This window comes from Macaca mulatta, chromosome 7, assembly GCF_049350105.2.
Source record: "Macaca mulatta isolate MMU2019108-1 chromosome 7, T2T-MMU8v2.0, whole genome shotgun sequence".
Classification (NCBI taxonomy): domain Eukaryota; kingdom Metazoa; phylum Chordata; class Mammalia; order Primates; family Cercopithecidae; genus Macaca; species Macaca mulatta.
Window position 1 is genome coordinate 58722040 of NC_133412.1, and position 26052 is coordinate 58748091.

The 26052-nt window shown below is 46.3% G+C and overlaps 1 protein-coding gene across 6 annotated transcripts in view; it reads left to right on the forward strand.

Moving 5' to 3' along the window:
* ARNT2 (aryl hydrocarbon receptor nuclear translocator 2) overlaps positions 1-26052 on the forward strand; it is a 201615-nt gene that overhangs the window by 82403 nt on the left and 93160 nt on the right. For all 6 annotated transcript variants that reach the window (XM_028851222.2, XM_028851228.2, XM_028851224.2 and 3 more), the window contains exon 6: positions 24523-24625. In XM_028851222.2, coding sequence (XP_028707055.1) covers positions 24523-24625 — 103 coding nt within the window. The remainder of the gene's footprint in view (positions 1-24522; positions 24626-26052) is intronic.

Sequence of the window (26052 nt, forward strand, 5' to 3'; positions counted from 1 at the left end):
GTCCCATCCCAGGCCTACTGAATCAGGATATACGTTTTAATAGGATTCCCCAGGAACTTATATACTTAGATGCACATTATAGTTTAAGAACTGCTAAACTAAAGAATTTAGCAAATAGTGATTGTGCTGGGGGCTGCTTGCAGCAGCCTGGGTTGAGGGTATCCTTTAGCAGCTGGGACTGGCATGAAGTGATGGGATCTGCCCCCATGACTCAACTGCCCAACTTGTCTTTGCACAGCTCTCAGGCAACCAGGCCTTGGTGGGGAGCAGCTAGAAGTGTAGCTCTGGGAGTTTGCTGTCCCCTCTATGCTTGCTATCTAGGGCAGGGCTGACTAGGCACGGGAAATGTATATGGCAGCACAGCAGCCTGTAGCAGCCTTGGGAACCTTGCTGCACAAGCCCATACATCCCCTGCTCTCCACTGGGGTCAGCACGAAGTTTCCAGGTTCAGCAGGCAGCATCCTCCACCGTGGAACAGGAGGAGAGCGAGGAGCTGGTAGCGTGCTCATCCTGTCACCCTGGGAGGACCCAGGCTAGAGCAGGAAGAAAGCCAGTTATACATGATGCCGCAAGGGACAGCATGCACCTCCTGGAACATGTGTGCCTGGGAAAATAGCTGCCAGTTGTCAACATGCAGCCTCAGCCTACCCAAAGCAGCTGGGCCTTCTTCCTGACACTTTGCAAAAGAGGGCAAGGACAGACTGTTGAACTCAGCTATGTGGTTGAATCCTTCAGTGGAAGAATGTGAGGCAGATAATTGGTCCCACAGGGGTCCTGTGAACTATGCAGTCCACCCCTGGGGTGTCAGTTCTGGAAAAAGATGGTCCATTTCCAAGTGTCAGTCATGAAGGTAACTTCATAAAAACTGTACTTTCAAATATATAGCTTATTTTCTTTGGAATACCCAAACTTAGTCTTTGGACTAATGCCAGAATCTGAATCCTGAACACGTTCAGTCCATTTCTTGCTATATTAGGTAACATAGATAAATGTGGCAAAAAAAAAAAAAAAAAAAAAAAAAAAACAACTTGATTTGATCTCGACTCAACTATTAACACTGTTATTGAGTTTCTGTTGTTTGAAATAGAAATAAAGCATTTTTATGGCAAGAAAAGCATGTTTATTTGACTTAGGCCCCTTGGAATTTGCCCAGTTGTGTAGTAAACACTTAAAAACAAAGCATTTAGGGGTAAGTTGCCAGAGGTGCTTGGTAAATGCACGTGAGAATGAAATCTGAGAATTGCTTGCTGGTTGTTTTTTGTATCTTCACAGTGACTTTCCCACTAGAAACCTCAGCCTCTTTAGATCTGTTATCCCAGATGTTTCTTTGGAGCCAGTTCAGTTCTTTCTCGTTGTTAAATATTTATACAACCTGCCTGTTTTGCTTCGCTACATGCATAGCATGGCTGATGCTGCTGAACTGTTTGTGTTTTTTTCCTCATATTTTATGTTGAAAGATATTCCATGAATCTGGACAGATTTCCAGCCCAGGCTGCTGGGTTCATTATCGCTCTTGTGTCACAGCAGATAAAGGAATCAGAGTGGTGCTTTTGCACACATTGCTGACTCTGGCTGGAAGGCTGGCCTCCCTGCACAGAGTGAGCTCTACCAGCCCTGTGTGCTAAGGAGTGGTGGAGGTCGGGGGAGGGGGCATAGGGGTGTAGGGAGGCAGCAGGGGAGTGGAAGAATCCCTGTACTTGGAGTCAGATGAACCTGGTGACAGTTACAGTCCATGGCCTTTACCTTGGGTGAATGACTTAACCTCCCTGAGCCTCAGTTTTCTCGCTTGTAAATGCAGACAATAATGCATCTCCTACAAAACTGCTTTGAAGCAGGCATTCAATGACATATGGGATAGTATTAATGATAGTGTTTGGGAATTGTAGAGAGTTCATTCATCTTTTTTAATTACTGCAAATTCCACTTAAACAGTCCTATAGATCAGTGGTTTCCCAAACTTTCCATCTTGCCCTGCTTTGTTTGTCTTCTTAGCTCTCTAAAATGTGTCTTAGGATTTTGGTACTGTTGACAAGGGAAGATGGGTAGGCCCTGATCTTTGTTAGTTTTGCCCCTATACAAAAGCGTGACATGTGCTCGAGAATCTCCATTGCAGGCTCAGGTAGAGGAGAGGGAATAAAAGAGGCACTTACTTTTTTCTCTCTTTTTGTTCTATTCATTCTTCCATTCATCCAGCACATATTTAGTGAGTACTAACTAACTTGGTGCAAGACATTGTACTAAGTGCTGGGGATCTAGTGATGAATAAAACCCATGTGGCTTGGCTCTCAGGGAGTTTACAGTTCAGTGGGGAAAAGAGACACTAAAGATATAATCACATCTAACACACTGTGATAGGTGTTGTGGAGGAAAAGGTCAGGAAGGCAACAAGAACAAACAACAGAATGGGACATATCTGGGCAGGTTGGAGAATGCCCCTGTGAGTGACTGATACTTGGTGAAATCTGATAAGGCAGCAGAAGGCAGACAGGCAAGGAGATGGTGAAGGGTAGGGAGAGTGGATGCTGACTCCAAGACCAATGCAGGCCACTGAGGATTTTAACCAGTGGAGGCCCATGATCCATGTTAGATGTGAGACGCTCACTCTGGCGACAGAGTGGAGAACATGTCATAGGACGACCAGACAGCTTTGGGGTATTCAAGGTTAGGAGGATGCTAGAGTTATCCACGCAAGGGGTTGTGGAAGAGTATAGTTTCCTCTGGCTGCCATGGTACATTACTACAAACTGGGCAGCTTAAAACAATGGGAATGTATTATCTTGCCGTTCTGGAGATCAGAAGTCCAAAATCAAGGTGTCAGCAACCAGGTCAGTTCTTTCTGGAGGCTCTGAGGAAGAACCTGTTCCATGGCTGTCTCCTAGCTCTGGTGGTAGGTGACAGTCCTTGCTATTCCTTGTAGACACATCGGTCCAATCTCTGTCTCCATCATCATGTGGTATTTTCACTTTGTGTCTCTGGGTCCAAGTTTCCCTCTTCTAAGAATACCAGTCTGTTGGATTAGGGCCCACCTTAATCTAGTATGACCTCATTTTAACTTGATTCTGTCTACAAAGACCCTCTTTCCAAATAAGATCACATATGCGGTTCTGAGTGGACATGAATTTTGGGCAGGGGGTGGTGGGAGACACTGTAAAACCCAGTATAGATTGTAGCAGTGGAGATGGAGGGAAGTGGTTAAATTCAAGAGATATGTAGGCAGTGAAACCAACAAGGGGAGTTTATCCACTCACTCTAGTTCTTTACCCAAATAGTGTTTTAAAAAAGCTGACGTCTAGAGTCTTTGGTGGCCTCGTTGGTGCCTCTTGTTCTCGTTGTCAGATCTTTTCTACTAGAAGTGAGTTTAACCATGGGGAGGACAGGAGGCACCTCCTCAGCATCCCTGACTTGTCATGTTGAGTCAAGCCACAAAATCCACTGCTTCCTTTGATGCTTATGCATTCACTGACAGATGCCTTTGGACCCACCAGCCTATATTTGTAGATAAACTTGGGTGCAATGCAGAATGTGCTCATTGTGCTCTGCTGGGAGATAGGGATACTCACTACTGTTAATTTTTTATAATCATTAATCACCTACGCAGTGAGTCAGCAGAGGTACAGCCTCAGGAATGGTCTTCCAGGCTGTGTGTGGTGTGGGATTTGATTTGCCCCATCATGTAGGCATGGAGCCCATTCAGATGTGAGCGTGGATACAGGTTGAGCCTTGCTGTATCTATTCCTCTTCTTCACTTTCCTGCTCTGTTCCTCTTCATTTCCTTCCAGATGGGGCTACTGATGCTCACCACTCATCCATCTGGAGTAGGCTGAAGCCACTCTAGGTGGGACAGAGCAGCACTTCCCCCTCTTCCTCTCCACACCTCCCTGATATGGCAGGGCTTGGAATTCAGTCGCCATGCAGACTCAGGCAGGCAGTTGAAGTCCTCTGGGCTGCCCCTCGCTGTACTTCTCCCTGCTTCTCATCCTGCCCAGCCCTGAGCCTGGGCTTCCATCTCTCTTCGCCTGCCTTTGTCCTGACCTGATTCATCCTCTCCTGCCTGAGTCCTGCCCGCCTGCCTGTGCCTTGGGCTAGACCTGCCCCTTCATGCTGTCCATGTGCACAGCAGCAGAGCTGGGCACAATCCAGAGCCGAGGTCAGGGCTGTTTTTTGCTGAGAGCAGTGGCAGATCGCCACACTGAGGGTGGGTTCAGATGGGGCGCATAGAGGGGTCCAGGCCAGGAACTGATGCAGGAGAGTGTGCAGGGAGATGGGCCAGAATGTCCAAGTGGGGAACAAGCCATGCACATCCAGGAGTTGAGAAGTTTGGCCCCCAGCTCAGTACATAGTCTGTGAGTGACACCTTGCCCGCTCAGGCCTGGCTCTGACAGCCTGCAAGGTACAGGCTCAGTTCCCAGATGTTAGACTTAGATGACTGGTACTTGACCATTGTGCCTACATTTCCAGAGGCTTCCTTTATAATTGGACTCTGAAACCAGACCAGGGCATCCGTCCCTCACCAGTCTCCTTCCTCTTCCTGACCTTGTCTTCTAGGTATGCAGACCTCTCATGCTTTGTTCATGGCAACAACTTCTTAGGGAAGGGATCTAAAACGGAAGTGTACCTGGGCATTGCAAGACTGGAAGAGGAGACTTGCCCACTAATGTCACTGAATGACTGGATTTTCCATGCATGGTAAATATTTCTTTGTAAGAGAAATAACTGAGAGGACATAGCCTCCCAAGCACAGGGCTTACAGGGAATCAGGGAGGCTGCCAGGGATACAAGTAGAACAGCCCTCACTGTGAACCTTATGTGCATTTTATGTACACATCCAACTGGGTTCTCCCCTTTGGCATTAGAGAACAAGCCGCTTCCCTCTAAACAAGATTCTGTGGTCCAGGGAGCTCTTCAGCCTCTGCCTGTGCTGGGCTGTTGGGAATCAGGAAGTTAGGTTTGAGAAGTAGGGAGAGGTGGCCTGGATCCAGGCCTTTCCCAACTCCCAATAACACTGCATCTCTGTCCTGAATAAAGGAGTAGGAGGTTAAAGTTCTCTTCAGTGGCTTAACATACGTATTTTCCATCCCACCAAAAATGTATGTGAATCTTGCTTTAAATTCATGCAGAGATTTAACCATGTAACACTGGTGTGCTACTTTATAATGCTAAAAGTCACCTCCTAAAGTTCCTACATTCCCATTTTCATATTATGGCTTTTCTTGAAACAAGGCACACCCAAGTGACGCCTGAAAAACGTTTATTACAGCTTTGTAGATAAGTTTTTAAAATTCCCAGCTCTTAAAACAGTGGTTCTCAATCTCACTGTGCATCAGAATTCTGTTCATTTTTTAAGAAATTCAGATGCCAGGACTCCACTTCATTTCTGTGAACTCAACTGTGCTATGGTGAAGTTCAGACATCTGTCTTTCAAAAGCTGCCCTGATGATTCCAGTGTGGACCAACTACTGCTCCCCAATAAGGCCCCTGCCAAAAACCCCCACGCATAAATAAAATAATACAACCTAATTTGTCCTTTATCTAGGACATAAATTTCAGGAAGATAGTTTCTTAATTTACTACCACCGAAAACCAAAATGTTAAAAATGTAATCAGCAACACAATTGAAAAATGTGCAGCACTTGGCATTTTAAGTCCTGTTTGAAAGAGTCTTGATTTCCTAATGAAGTATCTTTTATCCTAACTTGGATGTTCAAAAAGCCAATCGACAAAGACTTTTTTCTTCCTTCTATAACAGGAAACTACAACAGAAATAACCTACAAGTGGTATTTTTTTTAGGCAGATATAATTAATTTGAGTTACTTTGGGATGTTTGAAAAGACAAATTGAATCACTGCTTCTTGCTGGTATGATTTAGATTTCAGTAATCATCTCACGTGATGGTCATATTTTGTAATACTTTGGTTAAAAATAGCTTTGTTGCAAAAACTCCAGTGATAAAGAAAATAAAATAGTTTCCTTTAGCTTCACCAAAGACAGACACATTTCTCTCTGAAATGTCATGACTCATGCCACATGGCTAAATAAAAGTGCATGTATAGCACTGATCTTTCCTGTTTATTGCTTTTTTAGTAGAAGCTAATTGAGGAAAACATCTGCATCCAGTTTTCCCTTTATTTTTGTAGATTCTTTTCTTCTACTCCAATGCAAAGCCTCCCTGGCCAGTCGTTTGCTCAGGCAGTGATCTGATAGATGGCTTTCAGTTTTCTCCTTTTGGGTGATGACATAAATGACTCTCCAATGAGCTATTTACAATGCCATTCTTTAACCTTGAGCTGAGTGCACACATTCTAAGGACCTGAACTCACAAGAGCTCGGCATCATGAGGGTCACACAGGCTGACTCTTCTCTCAGTTCTATAGCTCCCTCCATAACAGGCCTGTGAAGGGGCCACTGGCTTCTCTTTGAACACCTGCAGTGGCGGAGCTGGCCACCTCGGAAGATAGCCCTTTCTACATTTGAACAGTGCACTTGTACTCAGGTTGAAGTTACCCCATTAACCCCTGCCTTCATTTTAGACAGCACAGCTCACATTGCTTGCTAGGGCTGGGAATCGGCAGATGCGTGGACTCACCGACAGCCATGGTGGGGAGTTAAGAGCATGGACTTTCTGCCTGGGTTTGAGTCCTCGTTTCCCCGCTGACCAGTTGGGTGATCTTGGACAGGGTACAGGGATCCTCCCTGAGCCTCCAGTTCCTCATCAGTGTTGGTGTGAGGATGGTGCCCGAGACAGTGCCCGGCATGGCCTGGGTACTCAGTAAATGCTTGTCATCTTTTCTTTTATTTCCTCCAACCATAGGCAGCTTTGTCTTGGGAGGTATTCTCAATTCTTGCCTGGTCAGGGATTCGTGCACACACTTTTGTGAGCACTCTCAGGAGAAAGTGGTGAGAGAGAGAAGCTGGATAGGTCAGGACAGGTCAGAAGAGAGGCCAGGCAAAGATATGATTCTGGGGAGTCTAGCTTCAACCTAATCTACAGGGACAAAGCTTGGGAGAGTAAGTTGCACAGAGTCAGTCCCTCTTTGAGGCAAGGGTGTGGGGTTTTGCAGTCCCTCTGTGAGGCAAATTAGTCACTGGTCACAGGCCTTGAGGGGTGGGTGTAACTCCTAGATAACTTCAGGCCAGGTGGCTTCAAGGAGAAGGCTCTGGAGAAGATGCAGGTGTGAGCCATCAGCTGAAGAACCTGCAGCAGCTAGGGGAGGACCCAGCAGTCAAAGTGGTACATGAGATCCAGGAGATCTGGGCAGGACATCTGCAGTGTCTACTGAAGCCCATGGAAGAAAGCCTGTTGATGGAGCTGTCCGCAGGCTGGCCACCAGCACAGCTGAGGTTTACCTAAAATAACCTGACAATGCAAAGAGCCCCTCCATGTGGATGCAGGCCCCACCTCACAGTCTTGTCTCCCCTCGGGGCTGCCCACAGCCTGGTCCAAGACTGAGGCCAGCCACTATGACTTGGCCACCAGGTATTCACAGATGAAGGGGAAACCTCTTTATGGGAGGCAACTTGCATGTCTTAGTTTAAGTCAACAGATAGTTATCAGCACGTGTCACTGCACCAGAAACGGAAGATGCAGCAATGCATGAAACTGTGGTCACCATGCATCATGGAGCTTTACCTCAGGAAATGGACAAACAGGCAGTTATATAATGAATATAGAGTTAAATTGGTGGCATGTTCTGAAGAAAAAGAACAAGAGGCTATGGGACAGGGGCAGGGGACCCTAATTTACGTGTTAGAGGTGGTGGGGAGAGAGGAGCAGGGAAAGGCCTCTGAGTAAATGACTGTAAAGCAGAAAACGAAAGGACATGAGTGGGAATTAGCAATTTGTGAGGTGGTAGGGGGAATGGGGCCAAGAATTTTCCCAGCCATGGGAATAGCACAGCATGTGAAAAGGCTCTGGGGCAGGGAAGGTATGGTGGCTCTGGGGAAGTGAGGAAGGCCATTGTATTAGTTTTCATGCTGCTGATAAAGACATACATGAGACTGGGAAGAAAAAGAGGTTTAATGGCCTTACAGTTCCACATGGCTGGGGAGGCCTCACAATCATGGCAGAAGGCAAGGAGGAACAAGTCACGACTTACATGGATGGTGGCAGGCAAAGAGAGAAGTACTTGTTTGGGGAACCCCTTTTTATTACCATCAGATCTTGTGAGACTTACTCACTATCAGGAGAACAGCATGGGAAAGACCTGCTCCCATGATTCAATTACCTCCCACCGGATCCTTCCAACAACACATGTTATTCAAGATGAGATTTGAGTGGGGACACAGCCAAGCCATATCCCATGCAGTGAGATGAGGGGGAAACGTCAGGCCAGGGACAGCCACAGAGAACCATTATGCACTTGGAATTTACTCTTAGTGCAGGAAGCAGTCCCTGAAAGCATGTTAACATGATCCAATTTGCATTTTTATACATAAAGACTGTTCTGGTTGCTGGAAGGGAAATGGATTTTTTGGGGGGTGGGGTTGGGAGGATCCAAGAAGAGAGGAAACTAATATTTACATACTGTGTGAAGTGACTTCACAAATACATCTTATTTACTTCTCAGGATAGACCTATTTTTTTTTTCCTTAGTATAGGCATATTCAGTTGTTCCAGCACCTTCGGTTTTTTGGTGTTTTTTTGCTTTGTTTTGTTTTTTTAATCTCTCAGCTGAATCACAGCACCTTCGTTGAAAAGACAGTTCTTTCTCTACTGAATTGCCTTTGCACACCAATTATCTACACAGGTGTACGTCTGTTTCTGGACTCTGTGCTATTCCGCTTATGCAGAGCATCTTTCTTTCTTTCTTTTCTACATAGGATCTTATTTGGTTGCCCAGGCTGGAGTGCAGTGACGCCATCACAGCTCACAGCAGCCTTGCCCTTTCAGGCTGAAGTGATCCTCCCACCTCAGCCTCCTGAGTAACTGGGACTACAGCCATGCGCCATCACGTCTGGCTAATTTTTTATTCTTTGTAGAGACAAGGACTGGTGTTGCCCAGGCTGATTTCACACTCCTAGGCTCAAGCCATCCTCCTGCCTCAGCCTCCCAAAATGCTGGGATTACAGGCATGAGCCACCATGCCTGGCTCAGAGTGTCTTGATTACTACAGCTTTATCGTCTTCAAATCAGATAATGTTAGTCCTCCAACTTTGTTCTTCTTTTCCAGTCTCTCAGGGTCCTTTACTACTTAATGTCTAATGTGTAAGAACTATTGTTCTATAGATTTTGTTGGGTGCTTGATGGTTTCAGAAGGGAAAGTCAATCTGGCCACTGTTACTTGGTTGGAAGCAGAGGTCTTTATGATAATTTCTTTGAATGCCTCTTCTCTGTCTTCTCTGTCAGCTCAGTTCTCAAATCCCTGTGATGGATTGCCTGACTCTCTTATCTAGGAATCTTAGCCTTTTGCATCTTGTATTTACCTCCTTTCGCTTTTGCTTTGTGTATGTGTGTGTGTGACCTCTGAGAGACTTTCTAAAGGTTTCTCTTAATTCATTGGTTTAGTTTTTAGCAGTATCACTGTTTATTGCCTCCATTTGGGTGTTCATTTCTGAAATCATGTTTTTCATCTAAAAGCAATCTTTCTTGGTACCAGGTTATTTTCTTTTTATTTATAAAAGGTTTTCTCAAATATCGCTGAGACTTAGTATTTCAACATATTGTGTTCTTTCCAATTCTTTGCGTCTTAATCTGTTTACTGCTGCTATAACGGAATACCACAGACTGATTAATTTCTAATGAACAGAAACTTATTTGGCTCACAGTTCTGGAAGCTGGGAAGTCCAAGACCATGGCTCTGACATCTGGCAGGGGCCCTTGTGCTGTGTCATCCCATGGTGGAAGGCAAAAGACTGAGAGAGCAAAAGCAAGAGAGAATGAGAAAGAGAGCAGGAAAGCAAGAAGGGCCAAGCTTGCTTTTATAACAAACCCATCCCTGAAATAGTGACATTAAACTCCTTAGGAGGGCTCTGCCTTCCTGAGCTCTTATGACTTGATCACCTCTTAAAGGTCTCACCTCTCAACACTCTTGCATTGGGGATTAAGTTTCCAACACATGAGCTTTGGAGGACACATTCAAACCAAAGCAAGTGGCGGGGTGTGGGGGATTTGCTCTGATTTTTCCTGCAAGATAGCTGTGTACAGCTATCTGGGAGCTGCAGCTGAGGCAACCCTGTGCCTTAGTCACCATCATCTGAAGTTAGTAGGGCCATGCCCACTCCTTTACATGATATGCTGCCCTTCAGAAGCAGGCTGCGGCAGCCTTTCTTCCTCTTTATGTGGTAGGTTGTTTGCTTTAAGTCAGGGTGATATGAGGGCTCTGCCTCTGGCCTCACTGTGATTATACCCTATGCCATTGGTCTTCTGCTTCCTGATTTCCTGTTCTCCCTCTCCTGCTTGGAATTTGGAAACTTCTAGTAGGGAACTCTTTCACTTCCTTCCCAGGCAGGTTGTTTTCTCATATTTGTTGAACCATGGTGATATAGTTGGAATAGCTGTCCCCTCCAAATCTCATGTTGAGATTTGATCCCCAATGTTGGAGGTGGGGCCTGGTGGGAGATATTTGGATCATGAGGGCAGATCCCTCACTAATGGCCTGGTGCCCTCCCTGTCTAAATGAGTAAGTTCTCACTCTTTTAGTTCACCTGAGAGCTGTTTGTTTAAAAGAGCATGGCACCCCTCCTCCTCTCTCTGACTTGCTCCTTTTCTTGCCATGTGATACTCCTGCTCCCTCTTTGCTTTCTGCCATGATGCTTCCGGGAGTCCTCACCAGAAGCAAATGCTGGCGCCATGCTTCTTATACAGCTTGCAGAACCATGAACCAAATATACTTCTTTTCTTTGCAAATTATGCAGCCTCGGGTATTCCTTTATAGCAACACAAAATGAACTAAGACACATGAGCTGCTCATACTCATTTCCAGACCATCCCAGGTGTGTTGTGCTGTTTTTTGCAGAAGTATTTCAATGTCTCCCTATTTTAAGGCCGCTTCTACTGTTTTTCTTCATGAGTGCAGATTTTTCCTGCTAGTTTTGTATTTTTAAAATCATTTCATTAGCAAACTGCGAAGGAGGGAAGGCACGACTTGAAATTGCCTTCTCGAACTCCATGTCAGCCTGGTGTCCTGGCATATGCTGAGCTGCCTTTCCATAGCCAAGGAGGGTTAATCATTTACTATTAAAGTTAAACCCGTCAGGCTTGCATTTCTGGCATTTTTGTAGCATGATACCCCAAGAGGAATGTATTTCTTTAAATCACACTTCAGCATATTCTAAACAGGATGAAGAATTTGTACTTTTGTCTACAGACTAAATAGCAGAAGAGGTGCCGGCCATGGGGGGACCGTGGGGTGATGATTTTATAGTGAATAGCAGAGCAGCAGGCCACAGCAGGCGGTGCCCTGTGATCCCACATCATGTTGAGAATGCGAATGCAGAAGAAGCTGTAAAGTTCTGGGGCTTTTCAGAGAGCTGCAAGAGCCCAGTTGTCGAGGTGGGAGAGGTGGTATGGCCTGTCATTCACGTTGGAGTTCTCTGCCCCTTGGTATGGACTGACCCCAAATGTGCCAGTCTTGGTCTTTTCATTGCTCATGAGATGATGATTTCTTGGATGTTCTCTGCAGAGTTTTGCTGCCCTCCTTGTGCCATCCTGCTGCCTGCTGCTTGCTTAGTTAGTGTCTCATTAGCACCTTCCCCAGATGGTACGGTGGAGGGACAAACAGATTGACATGCAAGCAGACTGCTTGGCAGAAAGGCTCTTCTGAGTGTCTGCAGGGCCTATTAGTCGCAATGCTAAGTCCCTTTTGCCAGACCTAATCAGGCACCCCCACCCCTGTGAGCCTTTTTTTGTCTCTTTATTCCATGGCCACAGATTCTACTCCTGAGTTCTAACCCAAACCCCAGCCGCCGTCTTCCTTGCTCAGGAGGGCAAGAGGGCCCAGAGGGGGATAGTTCCCAGAAACCTATTCTTACTATCTGAAAACAGTTTCCCTCTTCGGGTCAGGAGGAGCCCATTCTGCTCAGTGAACATTATTGTTGCTGCCAACCCTCCCTCCTTCCCAGTACACTCTTTGTGTACACGGGAGCTCTCCCCACATGGCTGGACACTCGGGCTCCAAGTTGGGGTGTCTCTCTTTCCCTGAATGTTGGCTATGAATGCTAATCTTGCAAGATTTTGCTCCTAAAATCTAAATTATTGATGTTCATATATTTAAACTGCAAATCATATGAATTTTTCTAAGCAGTTTCGGGAGGTAGAAGTTTTGCTTTTAGAATGGAATGAAGCCTTTGCAAAGCATGCTCAGTATTCATTGCTAGCAGCATGAAGGGCTGGATGGGTTTGTCAGAAGCACATTTCTCAAGTCTCTGGCTTTCCTGCCTGTGTAACAGGTAGCAGAATCATTTTGAGAGCTTGACTCCTCTGTTTGCTTCTGCTCTTGCCTTCCTGGGGCTCTGTGCCCTGGGGTTGGGCCCCAGCCCACCTCTCCAGCCCCTCTCCCTGTAGAGCTCTAGCCAAACAGGACTTTGTCCTATTCTCAGACCCTTCCCTCCACTTTCCCCACATCTTGCTCTGAGCCCTTTACCTGGGGCATCCTATCCCTTGCAGCTCCATCTCTCTGAGGCTCCTTTAGCACCTCCTCTGGGAGGAACTTTCCCTGACCCAGTCTGCTCTCTCCGACATGAAGCACTCTCTCTGTCTGCTCTGTGCTGCCTTTGCAGTTTGTACAGACATCTCCTCGAGTGCCAACTGAGTTGGTTTCATAGTTAAGTAGGAATGGTGTCTGGCTTCCCCTACTCTGTGAGATACTTTGCTTAGTACTGCAGCTTGCACTTTGTAATTTCTGTTGGATGGAGTCAGTTTACAGATTCTTGCTCTCTACCCAGCCTCTACACATTTGTGAGCTTTCATGCACCCTCTCTTGACAATATTATTTTGGAAAAAAAAAAATCCATTGCACTGTGACTTATTCCCATGCCAAGGAGTGGGACGGGGCTGTCTTTTATAGTCCAATAGTCCATTCCTGTGTGAATTCACCACATGCCCAGCACCCTTCTCCCTGCTCCCAGCTTGAGCTGTGAGCATCTTGTGTGAAATGGGAGAACTTGCTCAGCACTTGTCTGGGTGGGTAGAGTTTAACACAGCCTGTAACTCCAGCTGGTAAGGACGCTGTACTTGGTCGCTGCTGTGAAACCATGTGTCCTTTCTTAAAAACCTCTTCAGGCTCAAGTGCCATAAAGTTCTGAATAAGTAGTGGATAAATAGTTCTGAACTTGCCAGTGGAATACATGTCGGCTGCCATTCGTTGGCTGTCACCAGCCTTTCCCTGCCTGGATAACGATATAGAACCAGGTAAGAGGAGATGTATTAGTTGAAAAGAGGCCCAGGTTACTACGGGAGGACCTGTGTTTATAGCCTCCTAGTTGTTGAGAAGATGTCAGGAGCTTGGCTTCTGGAAGTTGCTCAGGATTCCTACTGCCAAAGGAAAATGCTTTGTTAGGCTCGAGGGGTGGAGTTACTTGTAGAGAAAAGCCTTAGTTCTAAATCCTCAAGGATTCTTTGGAAAACAGGAAAAGAGAGACACATGGGCATCCATAGGAGCCTGTAAGGAGTTGTAATTGGGCCGCTGTGCAGTCATGAGAGCTTAGCCTCCCCAGTGGGTGGTTGTGATTCAGGACAGAGCCGTTGGACACAAGTGTATGTATGCAAGGCACCCTGGACTAGGGGACACAGAGATATTCGACCCCTGGACAGCTGCTTTCACAAAGTTTGTAATCCAGGAAGGGAGGCAAGCTGTCTGCCTAAGTGTCAATAATGTTGGGGACCATGGTGGGCAATATACTAAAAGGATCCCTAAGGTTTCCATCCCCTGGTTATTCAATCAAACACTAATCTAAGTATGGCTGCAAAGGGATTTTACCTATGTAGTTAAAGTCCCAAGTCAGTTGATCATTAAATACAGAGATTATCCAGGTAGGCATGACCCAAACAAGTAAGCCATTTAACAGGAGAAAATTTTATCTGACTCATAACAGATTGGAAAGTCAGAAAGATTTGAAGCACAAAAAGGATTTGATAGGCCATAGACCTTTGCTGGCTTTGAAGTTGGAGGGGCCATGAGCCAAGATCTGTGAGTAGCCTCCTAACATGGCACCTGGCCAATAGCCAGCAAGGGCATGAGCACCTGACCTGACAGCTGCAAGGATCTGCCAACAACTGGAATGATCTCAGAAGTGGATTCTTCTGCAGGGCCTCTAAGTAATAGCCCAGCCCAGACAACACGTTGATCTTGTCCTTATGAGGCCTTCAGCAGAGAACCTGGTCAATTGTGAGGTAATAAATGGGTGCTGTTTTAAGCTGCTGAGTTGCTACATGGCCATAGAAACTAATATAGGTACCATACTGTTGAGGGCAGTAGCATTCCCTGTGCTGCAGGAGAGCTGAGAAGCTCATGGCCTGTCATGACCATTAAATGGCTGGATATAGATTTGAAATGGTAGAGCGGTGTTGCAGAGGAGATAATTATAAGTATATTCTTCCTGAGGAAAACACTTTACTCAGCAAGTGAGGAAGAAAGGCCTTCTCTCTAGAGCAAGAATTTAATGTGAGAGAAGGGGAAAGGGAAGGACTTTCTAATACACTTCATGTTGTGATTCCACCTTGATGTTAGTCTCCAAGTGTTTGCAACAAGCTGAACATCTTCATGTGGCTCCTACTGTGTTCCTAGTGCCGTGGTGGCCCTGGTGAAGTTCAGGCCAGAACAGGATTAGGTACAGCCAGCTGCACCACCGGGGGCCCTCAGAAAGCATTTCTTTGGAAGAATGGAGCTTTCTGACTCTACCTGAGGGTTAACTCCCTGTTATTAAACTGGAACGAGTTCTACCCTGAGTGACCAGCCATCTCCAGTTGCACTCCCTCCTTCCTGCCTGGAAGCACTGATGGCACACCATTCTTTTCTGAGGGGCTATTGGAGCGTTGCCCCCTACCCATAAAGACACAATGTAGACCTATCTAGGAGGAGAGAAGAGCTTGAGTGACAGGCAGGAGGGCTACGTGGCCTTAAATGTAACTTTCTCAACCTCCAGGGTGTGAGATTCATCTCTCACTCATGATTCCCTCTTTGCTACCACTTTTGCTACCAAAAAGCGACCATATTGCATAAAGGTGATGGTCCAAATCCATGCACTGGGAGAGTGAAAAGAGGCTGTGCTGATGACCATGCTGGAACAACAGGAACAAGCCAGGCTGTCCCAGGCAAAGCTGGAAAGTGTGGTCACTGCAACTAGGGCTGCCATTAGGGGACCTGTACCTCCTATAACTCCACCAAATATGGATGCAAACCCATTCCCCTGAGTCTCCCAGGAATGGCTGAGACAGGCTGGAATGATCCGAAGTTCTCTACTAAACCAAAAGGAAAAATTGAAGAGGAATAAAGAAATACACAGATAAGAACTACAAAAAAAATAAAAATAAAAAGGCTTATGTTCCCAGTCTGGGTTTCTGATCCTGAAACAGCCACAAGCTGGCCCCAGTCCCTGCAGATGGCTGACCTCCTGCCCCCTCACTGCCCATCTGCTTCTGTTTGGTGGCTGCTGTCTTATTTTCTGCTTTGGGGAGTGGTCTCCAGACTTCCCAAAGCAGTTGTACTGTGAAAAGTAGTACAGGCTCTGCATTAAGTCGCGCTGCCCTCTTCAAATCCTGACTCCGCAGTTCTCAGCTGTGAGACAACGGTGGCTGGTTACTTAGTGTCTCTGGGCTTCAGTTTCTTTGTGGGACAAATACAGCCTAGCAGGGGCTACCGAGGTGGGGGCATTGCCCACTGTGCAGGCAGTAGGAGCTGCATTGTCCACAGAGTATTTAAAAACAGTAACAGAACCTCCTGAAAGTTAATCTGCTTTTTATTATCATCATGCCTCAGCAATTCTTGACATATCAATGATCAAATATTTCTCCCCTCTGAAATGAACTGCCCCTAAGGCGCTTCTCCTTGCTGAGCCTTGGTGTGCAACCACTGTGACCCACTTCCTAGGGTTGTGTCATGTAACACATGTGAAACGTTTCAGAATACCTAGCCCTTAGTAGAGTGCTCAGTGAGTAAAGAGTTAATTCCCTTGTCCTTCCTCTTCTGTCAAAGGCCACAGGACATTGTATTAACCTGAACTATTTGGTTGCAGGGAACAGAACCAAGTGTTAAAGACTTGAACAGTGGGAGAAACTTTTCACTGTTTTATGTTTTTACGACTTTCTTGGAGTCAGTTTTGTTCTCCTAGACCCAATTGTCCTTGAAGCTGAATCACTGCCATTGAAAGAGCCATGCTCAGGTACTCAAAGATAAAAGAGGGGGAAAGGTGGCAAAGATCACATTTTGCCTATAGAGGACTCTGATTGGCCAGGTTGGATTCTATCCTAGTTTTGGGACAAATCACTATAGATGGAGGGTGGGTGACTTACTATGGCCCAGGGTGTGTCAGGTACTTAGTTCTCAACCAATCACCATGGCGAGGGAGATGGGATCTTGTAAGATGGCAGCTCTTTTTTTGACTTTCATAATGAAGGATTAGTATGAGAGCTATTTCTCAAGAAAGCATTGTGGTAGAGGAGGTAATGAGTAAATAGAGTAAGAGATGTCCTATGCAACTCTACTGCCCATTCAGAGCTCCCTCTTCTAGGTTGGGAAGAAAATGGTTTGGCTGCAGCCAGTGAATTGATGTATTTGTGCCCTCAGCCACTTATAAACACCTGCCGGAGAGAATGAAGTCTAAGGAAAATGCACCCACCTTTAGTAGTAGAAGGCCCATTCTCTTCCAGGCTCACTGACACAGCTCTGGGCTCCAGAGTTTGTTCAGGAGCAGTCCTCAGGCACACTGGTTGGATCCCTGTCCTGTGGCCTGGTGTTTTTTCCTGTGTGCACAGCTGCTGTAATAGCTGGGGTCAACCTTTTGAGAATGAGAACACACTGTCACTGGAACAGTAACCAAAGCATCGTCCAGTTCTGGGCCCCCATTTCAGGGGGACACATTTTTGGAACCACATCAAATATTGTCCTTCATGGGGCCATCGTTTTGCTTTGCTTTTGTTCCTAATTATTTTCTCTTGTTTTCCTCCTTTACTATCTCACTGTTCCTCCTTTTTGAACCAAGATAAGATGTTTCCAGTTTTCTTAAGGATTCTTTTGATGAAATAATTCTAATTTATATTTGTATTTCTCTTGTAGCCTGGGGAGAATTTTTATGTGCACAAAGCCTTCTTTTGTGATCTTATCCAAGACAAACTTCAGATTCTTCTTTTTTAAAAAGTTACTACTGACCAAAATAATACTTACAAATCAGCTTACTGCAAACAATTACAGAAGGGCCCTCTGCCCGTCAAAAAAGATGCTCTGTTCTAGAATCTTTATGGTCTTCTGAAGCAGGAGTCAGAGAATGCTTTTTTGTGAAGGGACACATAGTAAACATTTAGGATTTGTGGGCCATGTTGTGTTTGTTACAACCCCCCGGTCTGCCATGGTATATGAAAGTAGCCATAGACAATAAATAAATGAGTGGGCATGGCTGTTTTCCAATAAAACTTTATTTACAAAAACAAGTGGTGGACCAGATTTGGGCTGCAGGAAGTACTTCGCTGACTCATGTTATAAAGCATTTTATGTTTTTCAACTGTCTTAGAAAAATTACAGTAAAAAAACTTTGAGGTGAGGTGGGTCATAATTCTTATTTCTCTTTTCATGGAGTAGAAAAACTGAGACTCAGTAAAGGTATTGACAGCATAGTTCCCTATGAGCTTTAGAGGTAGACTGGGGTTTGATATTAACAGTCTTAAAAATATTCTCCTTATTTGATGCAGGAATGTCATATTTGGAAATCCGTCCTAAGGTAGTTTGGATTTTTGTTTGTATGTACATGTTCACCACAGCACCCTTGGTGCTATGGTGGAAAAAACCTGGAAAAACCTAAATGTCTAATAGTAAATTCACTACTCAAAATAATATTAAAAGAGCCTTTAAAATGAGATTTGTGATGAAATTCTTGAGTTTATGCTAAGTGACATGAAGTAGAAAAATATATACCATGAGGCCTCAGCTAATTAAAATAAAGAGCAGGCAAGCATAGAAAAAGATTGACCAGAAACGCACCTAAATGTGAATAGTGTTTTTCTCTGGAGAAGATTATCTGGGATTTTTACTTAGTGAGAGTGTTCGTGTGCGTGATTTTTCTAAAATGACCATGTTAGTTTTAGAATAAAAATTAAGGAGAAAAACAAAAATAGCAAGTTATTCAATCTTGTAGCCTGAGGCCGTGCTCTGTGCATTATTCCGGGGTGGTCTGAATGCCTTCTCTTCCTCCAGCAGCCAGAAGGCAGGGGCTAGCTAGCTCCTGGTCTCAGGAGACCCTCCCTTCCTGCGGCTCTCTGTGCTGGGAGCCTGCCAATCACTTGTAGTCTGATTCTCTAAGGGGGTTTGTTGAGCTCTAGTGTGTAGGTCTTCAAATCTGTACATAACCCTTCAAAGTAGGAATGCCTGATTCCATTTTCCAGTCAAAGAAACTGAGGCTCCGAGAAATGAAGTGACCTGTGCAAACTCTCGCAACCAGCATACGGAGGAGCCATGTCTTACATCCTTGCTGCCTTTTTCATTTGAAATAGCGTAATTACTAATTTATCAGCTCACTAATAGTTCTCCTTTGTACATCAAACCCAGAACAATATCTGCTTCCACAGCTTCTGGTTGTGTTGGAAGATTTCTGGGGCCTCTTACAAAGCCAGCCATTGTGCAACTTGAGCCCAAGTGCTCTAACAACTGGGTCCCCGAGCCACAGAGAAGCTCATCACTCTGTACCAAAAGGAGGATGCTGATAGGATGTCAAGAATTCCGACACTAGATTCTCCCTGAATTCAAAGAATGGAGAAAGTGAGAGGACCAGAGTGAGAAAATTAACTGTGGTCCTGGGGGCTGTTTGATTGTATCATTTCAGATGGAGCAGTTATAGGTGCCCACAAGTTCCCCGATGTGGCAGTGGGCATGGCTGGCTGCCCTGGACAGGAGGAAAGCGTGCTCAGAATTGAGGAGGACACGTCCTGAGAGGGGAATGTTAGGTGGGCCTTCCACATGGATGCTGAAACCATGTGGGGTGATAGCAGGTCTTGGGGTAAAGAGAAAGGCTGTAGGTGCTGTGCAGAAAGTCTAAAATGAAGGAGGAGGAGTGACCCAGAGGTGGGAAGACAAGAGAAACAAAGGAGGTGTAGTAGGTGGACGAGGTGGTTGTCATGAGTCTGGAAGGAGCATGTCACGCAGGAGTCAGGTTTGGAAGGGCTTTGGGGACTGAGGAAGACAGCAAGACTATCTTTGACCCCATGCCATGTGGGACATGGGAGCCTGAGTCTTCTCTCCAGAGGGCAGGCTCCAGAGGGCACCCTCCAGAGGGCAGGCTTGTCTCTACTGAGGCAGAGAGTTGAGTTGATTTCAGGGAGTGTCTGTAAGGAGCTGAGTACACAGGAGTTGTCTTACTTCCAAGTGGGTATTCTGGAGGGCACCCGGCGGGGGATTAGGAGGGAAAGGAGCAGGGGGCTTGGATCAAGGGTGAAGAGTACACATAGGAGAGGTGACCAGGGTGGCTGGTTGTTTAGGCGCTGGCTAAGGAAAACAGAATGGAATGCATCATGGGACCAGCCCAGAGACAGGATTACAAAAGAACGAGAGTCCTTCAGACCAGTGGATGAGGCTGGGGAGCAGGGATTCTAGAAGGAGCCAGCCTTGGCTGGATGGATTGTGCCTCTAGGGATCTGCTGGGAGTCAGCCCGAGGAATCCAGGCCTATGGCTCTAAGCAGAACCCGGGCTTCTGTGGGTCAAGAATGAAGATTAGATTAGGAGCAGTGTAATTGGCAGCGACATCTGTTTGCCTCTCTACTGGGAGCCCGTAGTAAGCAAACGCAGCACCCAAGTCTCCTGTGGGATGGAGGCTGACTGCCATCCCATGACACCAGGATTCACGGCCCAGTGCTGGGGCGGTGGCCACCTGCTTCTGTACATCTCAACTGCTATTACCCTTGTGAAAAATCCAGTTTACACACAACCTCTCAGGAACACACCTACGGTATGAAGTCAGGTGTGCTTTCATTCCAGAGGAGCCTGAGGAGCAGCTTCATTGTGTCCGAGGAAACCGGAGAAGCACACGGAGAAATAAACGTTGAAGCCATTGTCTCTCAAGGTCGTGACAGCAGATCATGGAAATGTGTTTTTTCATTTCCTCATGTTCCACTGCTCATGTGCTACGCAGCTGCGATTTATTTTCAGAGCACACTTTGGAATCTGCCAGACCCCCATGCTGGCCTGCTTCACAGCTGAAACCATTTGCCATTTGGTAGATGATAAAGCAAGTGACAATTTACACTAACATGGCCGTAAAAAGACGCCGTCTGTGAAGGAGACAGACAGGTGTCAAACCTGGGACAGCAGACAGCGCAGAATCAGCAGACGCCCAGGGCCTCCCCCGCACCGGCCGCGCCAGAGCTCTCAGCACACTGAGTCAGACAGTTCCACTGAGTAGAATTCTGGTCTACACATCCTGCTTAAAGATGTACGTACCAGTAGTCAGCATGATGGTGATTGCTGGGTCTTTGTAGAGCGTCATGCAGTCTGCAGAGCCCTGGTCCATGTGGAAAGGGAAAGCTGCAAGTGTTGAGGGGAGCAAGCTGACCAGGCACAGTTCTAGACCATGCGTGCAGGATAGTTCTAACACAGCATGACAGAGTCGGCCCAAGGAGAGCACAGCATGCTGCGGAGTGCAGCGAGGAAGATGACCACCCTCTCTTGCATGCGTTTTCACTCCCCCACACCTTCCTCCATTTGCAGCAGTGGGACCCAGGCTTGGGGAGGGTGTCTTCTTCAAGGCCCTTTTGATTTCAAATGATAGAAACCTTTTGAAACGCTGTCTGCTGCAAAGCCGCAGCTCTCCCATCCCTTTCTAACTCTTCCTGGCTTTATTGTTCTTAGCTGTTATCTCAGTGTGACAATCTGTTCTGTTTGAGTCCATTCTCATCTACTTTAGTCTGTTCTCTTTGTTGTTGTTGTCCTCTCTCTCATCCTCTAGGATATAATGGCCTTTGCCTGTTTAATTCTTTGTGCTTACATTAGTGTCACTCACATATTGTCCGGGCTAAATGAATATTTGTGAAATGATGACTGAGAAGACACCCTGGGTAAGTTGTGATAAAAAGTAGAAGTCAGCTAAGCACAGTGGCTCACGCCTGTAGTCCCAGCACTTTGGGAGGCTGAGGCAAGAAGAATGATTCAGCCCAGAGTTCAAGACCTGACTGAGCAACATAGCGAGTCCTCGTCTCCACAAAAAATAAAAAAATAAGCTGGACATGGGGGCACACATCTGTAGTCCCAGCTACTTGGGGGGCTGAGGTGGGAGGATTGCTTGAGCCTCAGAGGTCAAGGCTGCAGTGAGCCGAGATTCCACCACTGCACTCCAGCCTGGGCTACAGAACAAGACCCTGTCTCAAAGAAAAAAAAAAGGAAATCAGGCAAAAGGAAGGGGATTGCTCAGGGAGGGGAAGTGGCTGGGAAGGGCCAGGGGTGAGATAGGAGAGAATGGCACACTGGGGAGTTGCGAGACCTTCTGGCCAGCAGTGGAGGCCTGTGTGGAGTGGTGGGATGGTGTAGGGCGAGGAGGGAGTGTGAGAGGAGGGCAGGGGCCGGACCTCGGAGGCCTTTAATACTGGGCTGCGGGACTTGGATTTTCCTGGCAACTAAGAGTGGAGAACATGAAAGGCTCTCAAGGAGGAGTGTGACGTGGTCATTTGGTCTAAGCCTGCCAGGAAACACATTTGTTGCTTGCCTCCTGTGTGCGAATCACTTTTATGTATGTTGTGTCACAATAATCTTGAAAGCAAGATCTTGCTCTTTAATTTTGCAATAGAGAAAACCATGGACCAGCGAGGCTGAGTGACTGGGGTCACATAAATGATAGAGCCATGATTGTTTTTGTGTTTTAAATAAAGAATTCTGGTAGCAATGCAGAGGCTGGAATGAAGGGGACAAGACCAGAGGAAGGGATGACTGCCCTTTTGCAGCCATCCATCCAGAAATGCAGTGAGGGGGACAGATCTAAGGTGGTAGCAGTGCAGAGGCAGGAAGTACACAGGCCAAAGATACACAGGAAGTAGAATTGACAGAATATTGGTGACTGATCAAATGTTGGAGTTTTTCATATTCATTATTTAATAAGCATTTATAGAACCAAGCATAGTTGTAGTTGCTTTGTAATATTAATTCATTTAATGCTCACAAAAACTATCTAAAGGAAGTACTATTATTATCTTCATTTTTACCAATGAAGAAGCTAAAGCACAGAGGTGTTAGGTAGCTTGCCCAGGGTCACACAGTGAGCTAAGGAGGCAGGACTTAAAGCTAGGTAGCTCAGCTCCAGAGTCTATGCTCTTGCCTACTAGATTTCTAGTTTGAGCAACTGGGTAGTGGTGGTGCCAATGACAAGAATGGGGGACTGTGGAGAAAGGCCAGCTTTGGACAGGAAGAGAATTTGCTTTTGGACCTGAGGAATGTAAGATGTCACTGAGATACCCAAGAGACAGTTGGACATGTAGGAGCTTCCAAGAGAGGTCTGTGTTAAAGAAAAAATGATTCCCAACATTTATTAAAAACTATAAAGAAGACTCCATTGGAGGGGTGCCATGGCAAGAGGTGCAGGCACCACTGCACTGTGGTCTTGCAGGCTAGGAGAGAGTGGACCCAATTCCAACAAGGATAAGTGAGGGTTTATAAGCAAGAAGCAAGGTGGCGGCAGGGGGCAGTGGGTGGAGAATCACTAAGAGGAAACATCAGGGGTCGGGAGATTCCCGTTAGACTCAATCAACAGAATCCTTGCTAACGACAGTGCAGGGTGGTAGATATCAAAGGTGTCAGATACCAAGGGTGGGGGATTCTCACCAAACTAAGTTAGAATTCTTGCTCAAATTGGGTTCTGCAAGGACAGAGAGGGAAGCTCAAGGTCAGGCCTAGACAGGCAGAAGACTCAGAGGGGGCTGACTGGAGTTTCAGTCAAAGGCGGGAGGCTTTATCAGCTGGAGACGGGCATCTTGATGTCCTCAGTATGTAAGAGGTGGTGGAGCTGAACGTCTCCAAGGGTGCCTGGGAGAGAGTGAGAGAGAGAAGGCCAAGGCCCAGCCCTGGGAATGCCAACATGGAGTGGGGAGGAGCTGGACTGAGGAAAAGGGGCTGCCCCCAGGACAGGCTGGAGAAGGTAGTGTTCTAGGGCAAGAGTGTTCCAAGGGACTGGCCAAGGATAAGGACAAGGTGGAGAGGGGCTGAAGAGTGTGTATTAAATTGGGCCACATAGAGAGTCCTTGTGGCCTGGGCTGGAGCAGCTGCCATGGAGCTGTAGTGGGTGGAGGCCCAATACAGTGGGTACAGTGGGCTGGGCATCAAGAGGGGGCAGTGAGTGTGGACAGAACCCTCCAACTGCAGATGCAGAGAGAGAGGATAAGAGCTTCAGGGCCAGAGAAGGTCTTTTGCTTGTTTGTTTTCTGCTAAGGTGGAAGATATTTGGTGGTGTTTAAATACTGGAGGAAGTAGACATTAGGGAGAGGAGAGGATAGAAATAGCCATGTGGGAGGAGGTCAGTTGATGGCCCAGAACCCCATGGGGGGTGGGAGAAGAAATACGCTGAGGTAAGAGCAAGGTGGGGGATGGATGCAGAATAGTGGGAGGGACAGAGATGTGTGTGCAGGAGGTGAGGGAGAGGAACTTGGAGATAATGTCTGGGTTTCTGACTTAGATTTCCATGTGGATGGCAGTGCCCTTGCTGATGTTTAGGGAGGGTTTGGGGAGGAGTGGGTGAAGCTGCTTTTGAGGTTCATAGTCAGCTGCTGATGGTATGGCCCTGGGGCTAAGGAAACGAAGGGGTTGATGCTAGAGGTGTAGATGTAGGGTCATTAGCATCCAAAGGTGACTGTCAAAACCTAGGTGTAGATAAAACTGTGTAGGGGACATGTACAGTGAGAAGAGAAGAAGGCTGAGGCTGGAGCCTTTAGGGAGAAAGGAGCAGAGAGGAGAGGAATCGGGAGCGCTGTGTCTGAAGCCAGGGGAGGGCAGATACTTGAGAAGAGAGCAGTGCGCAGTCGCATAAAGCCCAGCAAAGCAGTTGGATCAAACAAAGGAAAAACGTGTTTTGGATTTAGCAGTAAGGAAGTTGGTGACCTTGGCAAATGCCTTTTCCATGGAGTGGTGAGGGAGAGAGCCAAATTGGAGTGACTGCAGGCGATGGAATCCAACAAATCAGAGGCAGCAAGTGTAGATGGCTCTGAAGAAAGTAAAGCATTTTGAATTGTATGGATTTCATCACTATGTGAGTTTCTTGCCAAAGAATGTTGGGAATTCCAAGACACAAACAATTTGCACAGCCACACTTGTCCTCATTTGGCAGAGCATTTGGAGAAAGCGCCCCCCAAACTGCCTCCTCTGTCTCCCAACTGAAGGCTCATGTACATGTCCTTCTCTGTCTCTCTTAGGCCGGATCTTGGACCTGAAGACTGGGACGGTCAAGAAAGAAGGGCAGCAGTCATCCATGAGGATGTGCATGGGCTCGCGGCGGTCTTTCATCTGCAGGATGAGGTCTGTTTGGGGGAGCAGCAGGCTGTCACGGTGGTTGCTCCTTTCTCTGTCACTGTTAAGAGCCTTGACCAGCTCTGCTGAAGTCACACATGCTGACTTGGGTTTACTCCAGGGACTTCGTCTTCTTGACCTCAGCATGTGGATATACAGGATCCTTGGTCTAGGAAGGATTCTCTCCGTCCTCCTACCATCCCACTTTGTCTAATTTCTTACCATTTTCTTCTCATTCCTAGATTCACACCCCCTTGTCCACTGTATCACTCTACTTCCTACCCATCTTTAAGACCCTTCTCCAATCCAACCTCTCCAAGATTCTTTAGTTCTCAACATGTTTTATATTAAGATGGCCTGATTTCATACTTATTCATATATTTCCTGTCACAATTCACACATTTAATTGGTCTCTAAGATATTGTTGATTGATGTGTTAAGTGTAAATGTCTGGGTTCCATGAGTAAATTATAGTGCCCTGAGGATGGAGGCTTTGATTGAGACTTCTCTGAGCCTTCTTGACATCTAGCAGAGTATTCTACATATATTTGATTTATAAATCATAATTGAAGAAATGCAGGAATGAATGAACTTTGGAGAAATCAGGGGAATTTTGCCATGTCCTTGAAGAAGAGAGAGCTGAGATCTTGAATCCTCAAATCCAGTTCAGCACCTTTGTACCTTCAACCCTGTGCCCCTGAGGGATGGTTGGCACGAACTGCAAGGTGGGAGGTGCAGGACAGGGAATTGAGATTGTTTGGGCTGTGGAGTTCATGAGACAGTGACACGAGGTGATGCCACTCATCATTCATTTATTCAGTTATTTAACAAATTTATGTCAAGGGCCCACCTGTGCCATGTGCTCTTCAAGGTGCCGGGAGTCAGTGTTAAGTAAAGCAAACAAGGCCAGGTGTGGTGGCTCGTGCCTGTAATCCCAGCACTTTGGGAGGCTGAGGTGGGCAGATCACCTGAGGTCAGGAGTTTGAGATCACCAGCCTGGCCAACATGGTGAAACCCCGTCTCTATTAAAAATACAAAAATTAGCTGGATGTGGTGGCACACACCTGTAATCCCAGCTACTCAGGAGGCTGAGGTGAGAGGATCGCTTGAACCCAGGAGGCAGAGGTTGTGGTGAGCTGAGATCGCACCACTGCATTCCAGCCTGGGTAACAGAGTGAATCTCTGTCTCAAAAAAAAAGAGACTAAAATAATAATAATAATAATAATAATAATAATAATAAAGCAAACAAAATCCCTGCCTGCATAGAATTCATTTTCGTAGGGGTGATACACAGTAGACAGAAGTACCAAGTAAATATATGGAATGTCAGATGCTGGTGAGTTCTATGGAAGAAACATAAAGCAAACTTAAGTGGGAGTAGGAAATAGCAGATGTTGTTAATTTCTATGTTATATTGGGTGGGAGGGAAAGACAT